General features: G+C 33.8%; 5 protein-coding genes across 5 annotated transcripts; 3 read left to right on the top strand and 2 right to left on the bottom strand.

The window, feature by feature from the left end:
* Positions 1 to 2,952: 2,952 nt before the first annotated feature.
* On the top strand, positions 2,953 to 3,915 carry LOC110813784 (Cysteine/Histidine-rich C1 domain family protein). The gene has a single exon (XM_022041044.2). It carries the CDS (start codon positions 3,001 to 3,003, stop codon positions 3,730 to 3,732), a length of 732 nt encoding a protein of 243 aa, XP_021896736.1. The 5' UTR covers positions 2,953 to 3,000; the 3' UTR covers positions 3,733 to 3,915.
* A 738-nt stretch (positions 3,916 to 4,653) lies between these two features.
* Positions 4,654 to 5,115, top strand: LOC110813706 (uncharacterized). Its single transcript, XM_022040949.1, has one exon. It carries the CDS (start codon positions 4,654 to 4,656, stop codon positions 5,113 to 5,115), a length of 462 nt encoding a protein of 153 aa, XP_021896641.1.
* A 216-nt stretch (positions 5,116 to 5,331) lies between these two features.
* On the bottom strand, positions 5,332 to 6,452 carry HB1 (hemoglobin 1). The gene is made up of 4 exons (XM_022040950.2): positions 6,269 to 6,452; positions 6,034 to 6,148; positions 5,713 to 5,829; positions 5,332 to 5,607 (listed from the first exon to the last, which is right to left on the bottom strand). The coding sequence occupies exons 1-4, from the start codon at positions 6,379 to 6,381 to the stop codon at positions 5,470 to 5,472; spliced, it is 483 nt and encodes a 160-aa protein (XP_021896642.2). The 5' UTR covers positions 6,382 to 6,452; the 3' UTR covers positions 5,332 to 5,469.
* A 1,179-nt stretch (positions 6,453 to 7,631) lies between these two features.
* On the bottom strand, positions 7,632 to 10,969 carry PDV2 (plastid division2). Its single transcript, XM_088221842.1, has 2 exons — positions 10,381 to 10,969; positions 7,632 to 8,366 (listed from the first exon to the last, which is right to left on the bottom strand). The coding sequence occupies exons 1-2, from the start codon at positions 10,702 to 10,704 to the stop codon at positions 7,710 to 7,712; spliced, it is 981 nt and encodes a 326-aa protein (XP_088077968.1). The 5' UTR covers positions 10,705 to 10,969; the 3' UTR covers positions 7,632 to 7,709.
* A 266-nt stretch (positions 10,970 to 11,235) lies between these two features.
* LOC110813748 (HSP20-like chaperones superfamily protein) lies at positions 11,236 to 13,993 on the top strand. Its single transcript, XM_022040999.2, has 5 exons — positions 11,236 to 11,393; positions 11,522 to 11,670; positions 11,781 to 11,829; positions 12,051 to 12,193; positions 13,354 to 13,993. Exons 1-5 carry the CDS (start codon positions 11,345 to 11,347, stop codon positions 13,438 to 13,440), a joined length of 477 nt encoding a protein of 158 aa, XP_021896691.1. The 5' UTR covers positions 11,236 to 11,344; the 3' UTR covers positions 13,441 to 13,993.
* The last annotated feature ends 538 nt before the right edge of the window (positions 13,994 to 14,531 follow it).

The following is a 14,531-nucleotide window of genomic DNA, read 5'->3' as shown; positions in this document are numbered from 1 at the left end:
AATAAAATTATATTTTGTGAAAATTAAAAAATTTTAAAATTAATTACATGTCACTAGTGGAGATATAATCGGTTAAAACATAATTGTCATAGTTTACTGCTTATTTTCTCATGTACTGCCCAAAATACTTATTATTATATTGTTTGTGTTAAATTGCTAGTTTTAATTGGTTTCTCAGTTATTTAGTCTGTCTAACTATATAACCCTTATTTGTTGGTTCGTTTTGCAATAAATGTCTCAATTACATTTTTTTGATAATGGTATGAATTTACGTATGAAAGGTTTACTGAGTACCATCGGAAATGGTTGACGGACCTGGTACATAGAAAAAATCCTACTGTGGACATTACTTCAATCGGACAGGGCTGAGAAGTCTCATATTGGAAGGGTTTGAGAGATATGGTTCACCCTCATACTGGACGGAGTATCGATGCAATAGTATGTTTGACCCCCATTACCAACGAGGTATGAGGACGACAAGTTAAATGATAAATTGGTTATTGGATTCACGCGTAGAGGGACATCCCTATGGACCCCTAGAGATACCGGTAAACAGGTAAAAATGTAAGTTGCTAGTCTTACTCACTGGATATGAAATCACAATATTATTTGAGTTATTGTTTTCATAAGTCGATTTTGAAAACTCATAATAGTAAGTATGAAATAGAAAGTTTTATGTTAAATGAATTTATCTAAATTAATAGCTCCATAAGTTGTTTTATAATTTTTACCAACTTTTAATTTTTTGTATCAATGATTATTGTGATATTCTTACTGAACTAGTATAGATCATTGCTTTATTTAACCATTTCAGATCAAGAACACAAAGATTTAGATTCTGAACAGTAAAAGGTTTGCGAGTAAATGTTACCTCTCGGACCCCATCAAAGTTCCAAATGAAGGTTAACCGCATAGTATTTTAGTTTTATTTTTATTTCTGTTATTTTAACTTTTTTTCAAATAGACATTTTTGTAATTTTATTAATTATTCTAATTTATTATATAAGAAATATAAACTTTACTTATCCTAATATTCTAGTTTCACAAGTACATTAATTGACAAGTATGATATACATATATATATATATGTATGTATATATGGTTTATTTGGCATCTTAGCCTAATTAATCTAGTTTATGAGACTAGGGTGTTCTTTTAGTAAACAATATCCCTTAATCCAATTAGGTGAATCAATTCCCTATGGTAGTGATGAGACTTGGAAGTATGGAGATAAAAGATGCCAATCATTATCTACATGCATACATACATATATATATATATATATGTATATATACATTACTTCCATTCAAGTTGATTGCTGATTCAATATTCATGCAAAATGGATAATGTTTTTTTGCCCCCTTAAATATATATATATACATATATCTTACTTTAGTGTTATCATATGTATGTGTGTGTATATATATAAGAGAGAGAGAGAGAGAGAGAGAGAGAGAGAGAGAGAGAGAGAGAAGCACAATCTACTTAAAGAATATGATTTTCAAGGGGGGAGGGAAGAGGAATTTATTCTTTGTAAATTTATTTTCTATTAATTTTAAGAGATCATTAATTAAGATAATCTAATCAATTAAGTATAATAATTTATTTTATATGATTAAGATTTTAATTATTTTTGATAAAAATTATATATTTTATTAAGTATGTAACATTTACATAACAATAATTAAAAAATTATAAATAAAACATTATTATATAAATGAATAGAAGCAACCTTATTGATTAATAATTTTTATTTTTTTAGTTTTTGATTCTACACACATATTTAGTGTATATGTATATATATATATATATATTGTTATTGATACCTTAAATTCTAACTAATCTAGTATTCCATCAACCCAAGTCATCATTTTGAAGACCATATCATAAAAAAAAAATAATCATATTTTATGTATACAATTACTAGTAATAATTAAATTAAATTAATTAAATTCATTATTGATATTAATTAAATTTCAAAAACTTTACTCTATACAATAATAATAATAATAATGATTGTAATAAATGTAATTATTTATTTTATCCCAAGATTCAAGGATACTTTGCCTATGTTAGAAAAATTATAAAATGAAAAGAAGATTATCCTTATAATTAAAGTCTATACATTACTTATAATTCCAAACAACTTGTTTAATATAAGATGCTAAATTCCTTATTTTTTATCTTGGAATTCCTAAATTTTCGATAACTTCACGATACCTCTAGTTTAAAATTTTAAAGTATTAATTTCAATTTACGTGTAGAAATTAAATTTTGAAAAATTAGTAAACATTAACTTATAAATTAGCAAAAAAAAAAATTTTATTTATTGGGATAAAAATGAAAATTCAATATTATAATTTATTAAAGTAATATATGATTATTATATATGTAAGAAAATATTATTATTATTTTTTTAAAAAAAAATTACATTCTATATGTAGATTAATAATTAATAGGGTTTGATGAGTCATTAATTCTAAAGTGAAAATTCGAAATTCTCTAGTGGGTATGACCAAAAATGCTTGGTGTCTGTCTTTTCCTCATCACCACCATTAAACCACCATCACCCACCAAATCATTCGATCCTTATATACTTAGCTTCATCTACAAGCCAAATCCGATTAGATTAGGTCATTAAAATCGAAAAATTAGTCACTAATTACATAATTAGTGTTAATTACTTTACATTTTGTTTTCATAAATTATTTTACAATAATTAAAGTGAATTAAACAAGTATATGTTAGTTATGAAATTTGGAAACTCATACACACACACACACACAAAAAAAGTCCATGTCGAAAATTTTACTTTTAAAGTATTACCTTTAAAAATAAATCTCAAATAGTTACTAATTAAATTAATTTTGTTAACGTTAATTAATCATATTTAGTTTTATCCACAACTAATTCGTACGTATAATTATCCTTATAAATATGAATACTTGGGTTCACATTGCCTTCAAAAAAGAAAACAAAAAAGAAAAAAAGGCAAAAGGCATGAAATACAACGAGATCTCCCATTTCAGCCACCCGCAGCACAGGCTCAAGTTCGAGTACTCAGAGGTTCCATTCAAGTGCGACGGCTGCAAGGAGGTCGGAATAGGGTCCCGCTACAAGTGCGCCATCTGCGACTTCGACCTCCACATCCACTGCGCCCTCCCTGCTCCCTCCATCACCCACCCTTTCTACACCAAATGCTCCTTCCGCTTCCTTTCCCGCCCGCCCGGCGACACTCCCCGCTACTGCAACGCCTGCGAGAAAGACATCACCGGCTTCCTCTACCACTGCAACTCCTGCGGCTTCGATCTGCACCCGTGTTGCGCGAAGCTCCCCATGGTGCTCGACGACGGCGATGTGAAACTTTACCTGTACAGAAAAGTGAGCTCGTCGTGTCACCGGTGCGGGCGGAAAGGGAGGAGCTGGAGTTACAGGTCGACGTGCAAGAGGTATAATCTGCATGTGGCGTGCGTGAAGGAGATGTTGGTGGAGAGCTGGCACGAGTTGTATTTTGGGAGAGGTGGGAAGAGTCGGAAGCTGGAGACGAGGATTCCGAGCTTGAAGAACACGTTGCAGAGCCATCATAACCAGGGAGGGTTTAGGAGCAAAGGGAAGATTAGGAAGTGTTGTGAGATGGCTGGGCTGGCGGTGCAGTTTGTGATCTCGGCGGTGCTGGGGGATCCCACCGCGCTTATTGCTGGGGTTATCGGGACCCTCATGTCCCGGGGTTGACGTGTTGACCCGGTCAATGTTTGACTTTTCAGTCGAATATCAAATATAATTAAAACAAGAAAAACACAAAGGTTACACTGTTCATGTTGATGGGTGAATGGTCGGTCCATGTTTCTATATATCGTGCATGAACGAAATTTATGTTTATCAACTTTTCCAGAAAAAGAAACTGGAGATTGGCTATGATATATATACATATATATCACATGCCCACGCTCACATACACACACATATATATATAGATATAAATGGATTAGTTGCTTCAAAATAAGATAAAATGTTTGCTTTTCTGGTAACTAAAAATAATTGTTGATGTTTTTTATTTTCTTCTTTAATGCTGTCAGAGTTCCGGATAATTTTTACGCTTCAAAATACGAATTTATTTATACTTTAACTTAATATAAAAAGAGAGAACGATAATATAAATAATTTTTTCTTCTTTATATATTCACCAAGAGTTGTATCATTTTACAAAAAAAATTTTTATTTTATACACTTACGAAGTATCGTGTCTTTTTTACAACGGGCGTTAGCGCATGTTTTTAATTTTATACAATAAATTTAATAGAATTAAATTATAAAACGTATCAGGGCTGTTAATATTTATTGAATTAAAAATTTAAAGCTAAGATCTCTTTATGGATTTATAAAATCTGGGTGTATATAATATTTGATTATTGAATTTTAAAAAAGCTTTAAAATAATAATAATTTGATCAAAAGAAAAAAATTATTGGCTGGTCAGCTTGTCAAAGTATCTTTGCCCATGCTTTATCTTTCTCTATATAAGCCTCAATATCCTTCTTCTCCATTAGACCATCTCTCTCTTCCTGTCTTTCTTACATGCATATACATATATATATATATATATGCACGAATATACACTAGTATATATATGTATATATATATGTAAACACAGATAATGGGCATTTGTGCATCTTCGCAGTACACAAACAAGGGCATTAGCAGCTTAACCTGGTCATCAGCAACAATTAAGGTAATCCATGCAGATGGAAGGCTACAAGAGTTCAAGCAGCCAATCAGAGCCCGCCACGTGCTCTCTGCAAATCAAAACTATTTTCTCTGCAACTCCGAATCAATATTCGTCGACTCGTGTATTCTCCGTGTTGGAGAAGACGACGAACTCCAATTGGGTCAAATTTATTTCGTCATGCCACTCTCTAAATTGGGAGCACGCATTAGTCTCAAAGAGTTATGCGAACTGGCAGTCAAGGCCAGTTCGGCAGTGGCTCAATTGGATTCATCAAGAAAGGCATTGCGAGGTTTCAAGAACAATTACAGATTGTTTGGAGTTCCGATCCGATTTGAGATGATAGAAATCAAATCTCCAACCAAACGAGATAATCAAAGAATTCAACTTTAAATCTATTAAATACTTTGTTTTTCTATGACATGATTCTTGGTGCTCTGTTTTTCTTGGTGGGTTTCAGTTTAATATCAATGATTTGTAGTGTGATGCATGTGCCTCATAAAGCTTTATATATATTTGAATTCAAGAGTACTTATGTACATATATATCCATATATATATATATGTGTGTTTATGTATATATATGGCGAGTCAGTTAAGAGAGAGAGACTGGTCCAATCTAATGTATATTATATAAATTTTGCGTACAAACACAACAACAACTATATAGATCTGGTGTAGGAACTATGGGATTTGATTTTTATAGTAACAAGTGGTGGATTATACTGAGTGAAAAAAGGAATTTTAATTAAGAGGAAGGCTTCATTTCTGATTTAATGGCAGAAACCAATTGATCATAAGCTTCTCCCCATGCATTCTTCATCTCTGCCGACCACATTTCTGGCACTGCTTCCTTTATGGTTTCCAGTAGTGCAAATTTTGTAACCTGCAAATTTAAATTTTGCAGACTGTTTTATCTTCTATATATATATATATATGTATGTATGTATATGCCCATTTGGATATAGGTGTGTTTATATTGAAATCATACCTCAAAGTGTTCGTCAACAACACCATACTTGAAATGTGTAGCACCTAATTTCTTCAAGTTTGATTCCCTCACAGTGACTTTTCCAGCTTTCCTCAGTTGAACTGCTGAATCACAAGTCTGCAAAAGCAAGATAAAATAAACCCAGAATTTGTTATTGTCAATACAAGTAATAAATCCCAAAATCATTGTCTTCTTTTCCAGGAAAAAAAAAAAAGGAAGAAACTGAGGTTACTCCAAACAAAGCCTTAATGGGTCCTGCAGAAGTTGCCCATAACATATCATGTGAAGCAAAATTGTAAAGAAAATAAATATATGTATTACCATAACAAAGACAGACATAGCATGGGGCTTGAGCTTTGTGTTCTGCTCCAGAGGGACCTTCGAGTCTCTCAAAAATGAGAAGAGCTTCTGGGCTGATGGTGCAATTTCAAATATCCTACAACACATATTCAATACAAGATATTTTCAATAAAAATATCATACATACTGAAATACCCAAAGTTGCCCAGATAAAATAAATAAATAAAAGAAGAGTAGTATTGTGGATCTGGCTCACTTCAAGAAGAACTTAAGACCCAGTTCTGCAGCATTCTTCTTCATTACATTCCAAGACTTAACCACCAGAGCTTCTTGCTCTTGAGTGAAAACTCTACCTTCACAAGTGGCCATTAGAGATGATTAAGAAAACAAATTTGGGTAAAATAGGAGTTTGGTGATATGGAGCAGTTTCAGAATTACTGGTGTATAAATAGCAAGGGGGATGGCTCTTGATGTTGTCAAGAAGCCACTTTTGTTGTTATCTTTTTTTATGCATATCAAGATTTTTCAGCAGCCAAATCCGTATATGCAAAAACCAGGGGCTGTAAGTGGCAAGCAGGCAATGGTTTTGGGTGTTCACTTCATGTGGAGACAGAGGGGAAAATGGGTGGGTTTGACCATAGACGGGATCTGTGCAGAATACATTTGACCAATATTAAAATATACAAGTCTATTTAGGATTATTATCAACAAATATAATGATTTAATAATTAAATTACGAAAATTCATCTCTTTGTAAATATATATGAACTAACGGTAATTATTTTTGAGATTGGCTTTGCGTGGTGTGTCTTCCAAGCAAATATTTTGAGATTAATTTACTTGAGAAAAGTCAAAAACTTTTTCTTCGTTTTTCAGAATGGTACTTGAGATTTTCTACCAAATAATATTGGAATTCATGGGTTCATAACTTTTTGTCGAAGAGTTTTGCAAATAAAGGTTTTTTGAAGTACTGGGTTTTTGCAGTTTACAGATTCAGTGCATCACTTACAAGGACAGTCTTCAAAAGCAGAAAGAAAGATGGCTGCCGCACAAAATGCCAAGCTAGAAATAATTAATTAATCAAGTTAACCGTTGAGAGTTTGGCAGAGCCAACTTTCACTTGCAGATTGTTAATGCAGCCAATTTTTCATTCATATTTTTATTCCTGCAGATTATCTTTTTACTAATAGATCTTCCCGCTAACCTTGGCAGCACACAGACTTGGAAATGAATGTGTAACTCATAAATCCAACCATTACATTGAAACTGGAAATCATTCCATCTCAGAAATTCTGAATGAGGAAGAGGAGAAAAAAGAAGATAACTAAATCCATTGAGTGGAATGAAGCCCTTCCCGATACTAGTAACATTCTATGGTCCGAAAATCAAACAAGAAGCAAACTTGTTCAGTTCTGTTGAAGAGAAAAAAGCACTTCCATGTTTGTGCTGAAAACCAATGAAATTGGAGGGAAATCTGAGCTTATAAAAAGATCATCTCAATTACCAAGAATAAAGAATAAGCAGGGATAAGATCATCTCGAAACCAAGTACAAAGGATAAGCAGGAAAAAAAACAGAAACTTGATGGATCTATAAAGAAAAAAAGAAGAAAAATCTATAGGACACAGAAAGAAAATTCCATTATCCCCAGATGTCAAGAAAACTGAAGTATACACATGATGAAGAATATAGTTGAGGCTAACCATACCCGTAATTTACATCTCTTTCCAAAACCATTGACTCGAAAGGGATTTCAACCCTCTCTTTTACAACACAGCGAGCTTTTCCATTCTCCACAACCGGGACTTTCCCAGGTGGACATTGAACAGAGGATCTCTTTTCTTCAGTTCTGGGTTTTTGAAACAAGCCTAAAACCTTGTGAGAGATACTTCTTGTCCCAAGATCAGACCCGGAAACCCCCAAACGTAATATGCATATGACCCCAACAATGGGAAGCGCCATCTTTGCTACTGAGCTAATGACGTGTCCCACTCCTTTCCTTGAGTTTTCTGACCCAGCAGGCACTTTACTTCTCTCTTTGTTATCCATTTGCTTCTTTGCCTCACTTGTTCGCTCGCTAGTGCGCTTTCCCTTTTGCACAAGTTTCTGCGTTGAAGTAAGGTGTGACAAATAGCCGTTATCCAAAATCGAGGACTGTGGAGGTCGACTTGGATATGGAGGAAGGAGGAGATCATTGTCATACTCTACTTTTTCACCAGCAAAAGCAGAAGCCTCTTGTATCACTTCCAAGTTTTTCCCCTTGTAGTCCTTGAGTTTCTCTAGTAACATTTTCCGGCTATAATCAATCTCAGCAAGAGCAGCTTGCTTCTCATATTGTTGCCGTTGTCTTAGATTCTGGCAACAGGAGAAAACCTTATCAAGTATTTGAAATTATAGAGTTCAAAGGCACTCTGTGTTCTTTATTAAGTATCAAAATTGGATTTCACAAATGCTAAATTGTAAGATAAAATGAACAGATATCTGCATGATCGACCCAGAAAGGGCACATAATTTTTATCTTATTCCGGTTAAAAGAGTGATACGACTCATGGAAATTAGTCCAGAAAGAATGAAGTGCCAAAGAATTTCAGAAGCTAACATATACTATTGACAGTCATAAAAACCAACTCAAGCCTTCCATCAAAATAAAGCTAGGACATTAGTAAATATTTTCCCCCTTCGCCAGCAGGTGGTGTTAAGCTCTATTACATTGGATTATTAAAAAAATTGCAACAAGGGAACTGATAATTTTGGATCAGTACCCTATGACTTCTCAACTTTTAGATGCCTAGAATTCCGAAACAAAAAAGAAGTTGATCAAATACAATGAAATATTTTGTTTGGTAAGAGCACTGGTGATATAAATGTTTAGTGATCAGAGAAATACAGAAATTGGAAACCATTATAATTTATACAAGAGAGCTACTCGACTTGGGTATCTAGAACATATGCCACTCTTAGAGTTAACAGTAACCGTGAAAAGTGCATTATATCTACAGGTTATAGCATAGATAAACATTCAAATTGACAGGGAATCTGTATATGAGGCTCAAAATAGCTATGTACAATAGCAGGTTCCATGCAACAAAACAATTAAACACAACATACCATGGAAACATGCGAAGATAATAAATTATTGGAAAAGTAGCATTTCCTAAGGAAAAAAATATGAACATGCTTGCATATGTTAGTTACTAGAGGTTGTCCTGGAAGGATGTGCTCATATTGCCAAATCCCAATTTCCTGATATTGGGAATTCCTAGTTCTTACTACTGAAGCTATGTCTAACATCAAGGAGCCCAAAAGTTTTACTTATCAGACAACACTATATTTTAATTAATCCAATAATGCTTACACTCGGAAAATAGTTATTTACATTCCACTAATCCAATAATGCTTGCCAGACAACAGTATATTGCTTCATCTCAAACTTCAGAATCCGCAAAGAAAGAGAAAAGATAATGGTTTAACGAGTCATCCCAGATTGTCTGGTAACCAAAATAAAAAATACAAACATCCTAATACATCCATTCTCCGACAGTTTGATGAGGAAGGACTATTCATAGGTACTGAAATGACATCATTCCCAATTTCTCTAACCAAGGCACCCACAACTTCTCAGACATCACTGTATATAGACAGGAAACATAGATAGACAAAAGCTTCATGACATATAGAAAAGTATTAAACAATTCTGCAAACAACCCACAAAATCTTGAGTCTGGGATGATTGTAGGTGATTCAATTGAAGGTACATGTGTGCTTGCAAGTAATTTTAAGCACTCATGCTCCAATATTGACATTTGATAACATAAAACTTAAAAATGAGTTTAAAAATGTAAAAAGTAAACACCATAATCTTAAGTTTTTGAGTTTCTATTTGTTTATCAACAAATTTACTTAACTACCCTCTCAATATCTTCTTTTTCTCTTGATATCTTTCTTTAGATTAATAGTAATAACTAACATAATATAAGTAACAAAATATTATAAATAAATATATGTCTTAAATAAGAATTTATTTTCCTTAAGTAACTTCAGGCACTTACTGTTTTAAGTACCAATACAGTAAGATAAAACGCCTGAGTAGCCTTATTTCTGAAGGTATCAACCTAAAGTTTTGATCCTTGTTATCTTTTGTCTTACAGATCTAACAGAAATAATCTTCCAAGTAAACATAACCTTTTTGCTATTATCCTATGCACTAAGAACATAAATTGAAAGAATTTTTATAAATAAAACAAAGGTCCATCAATCCCATAATGAATTTTACGGAAAAAAATTACATATTATGCATCCAAGTTCCTCATCCTCTCCCACACCCAGAAAAAAAAAAAGAAGAAAAAAGAGAGAGTAAATTGGCACAAACCTGCAAAGCAGCAAGCTGGGTCTCAAGGGACTCCAAGGCATCATATATATGCAAAAGACTCTCTGCTTCTTCTTCCTCCTCTTTCTCTTCTTCTCCTTCTTGTTCTCCTTCTTTTTCCACACTCACTTCCTCTTGAGACTGAAAATCCTTGGGACTTTGATCTCCATTAACAAAACTCCCTTGTTTTTCCTGCTTCCAGCTCTCTTTAGGAGATGAGTCCTTGCTGGTAGATTTATCAATGCAATCAATGCAGTTGCTGATTTTCAATCTCAGCTCCGTAGCTCTTGCCAACACTAACCCTATTCCCTCTTCCTCCATTTCCATTCCTCTACCTCACTACCCCTGCCACTGTAGGATGGCTGAGAAGAAAGATGAATAATTTGGTTAGATTTAGGGTTTTCAAAAGTGGGTGCGGAAGAAGATTCCTGGAAGCGCCAAAACAGGTATTGAAAAAGTTGTGGCCTTGAATTTCGTTAGTCAGTGAAAATGAAAGCATGTGGCTTGCAGGCCAAAATCTTGTGGAATCATATAACAAAATTGAACCTTTAACCGAAATTCCCAAAAAGTTTCAATTTTTATTTTTTTAATTTTCAAGGGGGAAAAAAAAGAAGGAAGAGACAAAATGAAAGCTGGTGATGCCTGTTTTTGCATATTTCCAATTTTATTTTCATTACTATTTTCAGTTCGGTCTTTTTTAAAAACAAAAAATTTACAATTTTTAAAATAAATATAAAATTATTATTAATAATAAAGTTTCTACTTTTAAAAAATATTGAATTTATAAAATTAATGAAATGTAAATTTACAAATATTCCTCTTTTTATAATTTAATTTAATTAGTAAATTTTAATATAGTGGAGGGAATCGAACCATCAAGACAAGACCGGGCAAAAGCTGTCTCCGAAACCCTGCCAGCATAAACTACGGACGTGAGAAACGAAAGTGAAGCAAACAAACCCTAGAAATGGCAGAGAAATTAGCACCGGATAAACGACACAGTTTCACCCACAACGGTGTTCTTCTATCTCTATAATTTTCTGTCTTCTTCTTGATGTTTTGTCTCTGTTTATTGGATCATCTGGTTGAAAACCATGAATAGTAATGCAATGCTCGCGTGTGTCTTCAAAATTTTGGTTTTCAGGTGAGAAGGTATTTGAATGGGATCAAACCCTAGACGAGGTGAATATTTACATAAATTTACCGCCAAATGTTCAGCCCAAGCAATTTTATTGCAAGATTCAGTCGAAGCACGTTGAAGTGGGCATCAAAGGAAACCCTCCTTATCTCAATGTAAACTTTTCGAAAATTTCCTTTTACAAATATGTTTTTCCCCTCTTTAAACATTTTTTCTCTTGTTTTATTGTCGTTTATTTGACATGGTTTGATTCGTTGATTTTCAGCATGAGCTTTCTTGCCCTGTGAAGACTGATTGCTCTTTCTGGACTTTAGGTACTCTTTTTTTGCCTGGAAAAGTTTAATTTGCTTCTCATTTGTTAATCTGTTTGATCGAGAAATCTGAGGATGAAAGAAGGAAAAGCCCACTTCATTTTACTCCACAGACTTACTTATCAGATAACATGAGAATGAATAATAGAAAGGAAAGACTAGTTTTTTTCGTGATCTTATATATTATTGTTGGGTGCTGAGGTGTCTCTTTTTTTGCACGGCAGAGGATGGTGTTATGCACATAACACTGCAGAAGAGGGATAAGGGAAATACATGGTCTTCGCCTATTCTGGGTCAGGGTCAGCTGGATCCTTACTCCACTGATCTTGAGCAGAAGCGTCTCATGCTTCAAAGATTTCAAGAAGAGGTCTGACAATTTACCCTCCTTTTCCTACTATTACGGCGTTGGACTTACTAGTTGTTGGTTTTCTGAACTATCGGTTTGTTTGCTTTTTTTATGGTCTAAGTGTTGATTTAAAATGTGTGGAAACTACTTATTCCGATTCCGTAATTCCTTTCCAGTATTTATTGGCCTAGTCTCACACTCAAAACTGGCAGGGTGCCTAGGCAGCCATTAGATAAGGTGTATCTGGTGGATCCATCCTTAATTTTTGTGGCATTAGTGTGAATTTGACATGTAAAATTGTTAAGTGTTATATGATTTTATGTTATGATAGTTATTTTAGGTTTATCTTTCACGAGGTTCGAAAACTTCTGCATTTTGATTTAACAGTTGTTTTCCACAATGGAAATGGAGGATATAGTTCACATCTCACAATACAGTAAGCATTTTTGTTTTTATCTTCTCTCTGAACTCTTGGTCTTACATTAGTAAGAATTTACAGTTTATTGGGAAGTTCAGAACATAAACTTGGAGCTTATATTACACTTGTAAAGTTTCCACCTTCCCATGTGAAGGATTTGGATCTCACACGTACTATGCTTGAGTAGTAGTTTGACAAGATAGCTGAAACTGTTGAAAGTGATAATCCACATTGACATGGTGATTCTGTTTTAGCTGCTTTTTTTAGTTTCATCTTTTAGTTATTTTACTTTTTGGGTTGATCTGCACTCTTATTGGATTTGCTTTGACCGTTGTGTGCTGCTACTGTTTGTCTGCTTAATTTTTGTTACTTATATTTTGACGGTTTCTCTAAGATATTATTACTGTATTAATATGCAAACTGGGATGTGGTTACTGGTTTCTAAATGGCTTTGTAAAAAGAGGGAAGTTCTCTGAATGCGAAAGCATAAGCACCACCTAGATCTGATGGTTACTGCATCGTTGTTTAGGAATCTTTTTGTTCTGATAAGTCATTCCTTTTTGAAGAAAGATTTTGCTTCCAGATGGCATTTAGTTATTATTGTCTGTTTTATTTCCTTGATGTTCTTGATGATCTGAAAAGGGCTGATTGGTCAGGTATCAACTTTATAATTTCTTATCCCCAACTTTGTGGGTTGTGGGTATATGAATAGAGTTTTGGCCTTCAAGAATGTCTGCCACTTACAAAGTATTTTTTAATGCAGAATCCTGGTTTTGACTTCTCGCAAGCTCAGTTTACTGGGAACTGTCCTGATCCAAGGACCTTTATGGGTGGCATCCGAACTGATTGATGATCTTTGTATGTTGATTAGACATCCTGGTAAACTACTCCGACCAATGTTAGTAAATAAAACACTCCAGTGTGACATTGCCATTCAGAAGAACGAAAAGAATCTCTGGACTTTGACTAGTTTTCCCTCTTTATGCTATGTTAATATGTATGGTCTGTTTCAACTTGTCTATCCAGCCATGGTTAAAAGCTCTTAATGTAGACAACGAGTTCCTGCTTTTGGTATCTATTCTAACAGCCTAGCAATTCTTACACAAGCCCAAAGTCCACGAGTGTCGATCATTGTTTCCTAGGTTTAATGTATGGGACCTAGACTAGCCTGTCTGTTAGAAATGATTAACTCTCTGTTGATCAAGATTCAAGAAGAAGTGGAAGAACCAGTTGAAAGGGTATATTGCTCGCGCATTTATCCATCTCGGTCAACTTTATATTGTATTTTTTTGATGTCTATCTGCTTTGAAAGAACATTCTGGCTTAAAGGCGTCAATATTGTTATGCTGGTAACTATTCATTTAAAATATCTAGAATGTCAGTGGTGTCTTGTCAAATATTTATTTTGCTGTGTTGAATGGAGCTACATGAAAAAAAGTGTAAATCAGCTAATGTTTAGTGTTGTGTTCTTATTCTTTACTAAAAAAACGAAAGTTTGTTATAGTTTTGAATAGTTCATCCATTGTGAAATAAAATGGCTTAAGCTCATTTTTTCTTAGGGATCAAGTTTAGAAAATTCAAAAGCATTAATTTCCTGTTTGATTACAATAGCCAGTTGATCCATGGACTTACTTCTATTTTTCCTTCACTTGACCTACAAGTAAACAAATGTTACTCTTGTATGAGCAAGGACAAGGCTTGGGTTAGGGTTTTCAGGAGTGTGAGTTCCTGAAAGTGCTAAAAGAGGTATGGATCACTTGTGGCCTTGAAAGGTGGGTGATCACAATAATTGAGTCTTTAACTGAAATTCCCAAGTAATTTATTTAAAAACATAAAAGCCAAGTATAAGAAAGAGACAAGGTGAAAGCTTTTTGCCTCTGGGCTCAAGAAAAATCTATGGCTGTTCTGCAAGGGCAATGCTTCAGTGAATATGACCCATTA

This window comes from Carica papaya, chromosome 6 (genome assembly GCF_054855325.1).
Source record: "Carica papaya isolate Zhongbai chromosome 6, ASM5485532v1, whole genome shotgun sequence".
Classification (NCBI taxonomy): domain Eukaryota; kingdom Viridiplantae; phylum Streptophyta; class Magnoliopsida; order Brassicales; family Caricaceae; genus Carica; species Carica papaya.
Note: the sequence above shows the minus strand (reverse complement) of the source record. Positions and strands in the feature narration are given on the sequence as shown.

Bases quoted from the DNA above. Each gene is read 5' to 3' on its own strand.
- HB1 (XM_022040950.2), bottom strand. From the start codon at position 6,381: ATGGCCACTTGTGAAGGTAGAGTTTTCACTCAAGAGCAAGAAGCTCTG. The intron at 6,149-6,268 runs GTGAGCCAGATC...TATGTGTTGTAG, and splicing joins GGTCTTAAGTTCTTCTTGAA to GATATTTGAAATTGCACCAT. The intron at 5,608-5,712 runs GTATGATTTCAA...TTAAATTTGCAG, and splicing joins TTGTTGACGAACACTTTGAG to GTTACAAAATTTGCACTACT.
- LOC110813748 (XM_022040999.2), top strand. From the start codon at position 11,345: ATGGCAGAGAAATTAGCACCGGATAAACGACACAGTTTCACCCACAAC. The intron at 11,671-11,780 runs GTAAACTTTTCG...GTTGATTTTCAG, and splicing joins GAAACCCTCCTTATCTCAAT to CATGAGCTTTCTTGCCCTGT. The intron at 12,194-13,353 runs GTCTGACAATTT...TTTTTAATGCAG, and splicing joins TTCAAAGATTTCAAGAAGAG to AATCCTGGTTTTGACTTCTC.
- LOC110813784 (XM_022041044.2), top strand. From the start codon at position 3,001: ATGAAATACAACGAGATCTCCCATTTCAGCCACCCGCAGCACAGGCTC.
- PDV2 (XM_088221842.1), bottom strand. From the start codon at position 10,704: ATGGAAATGGAGGAAGAGGGAATAGGGTTAGTGTTGGCAAGAGCTACG. The intron at 8,367-10,380 runs GTTTGTGCCAAT...TCCTGTTGCCAG, and splicing joins CCCAGCTTGCTGCTTTGCAG to AATCTAAGACAACGGCAACA.
- LOC110813706 (XM_022040949.1), top strand. From the start codon at position 4,654: ATGGGCATTTGTGCATCTTCGCAGTACACAAACAAGGGCATTAGCAGC.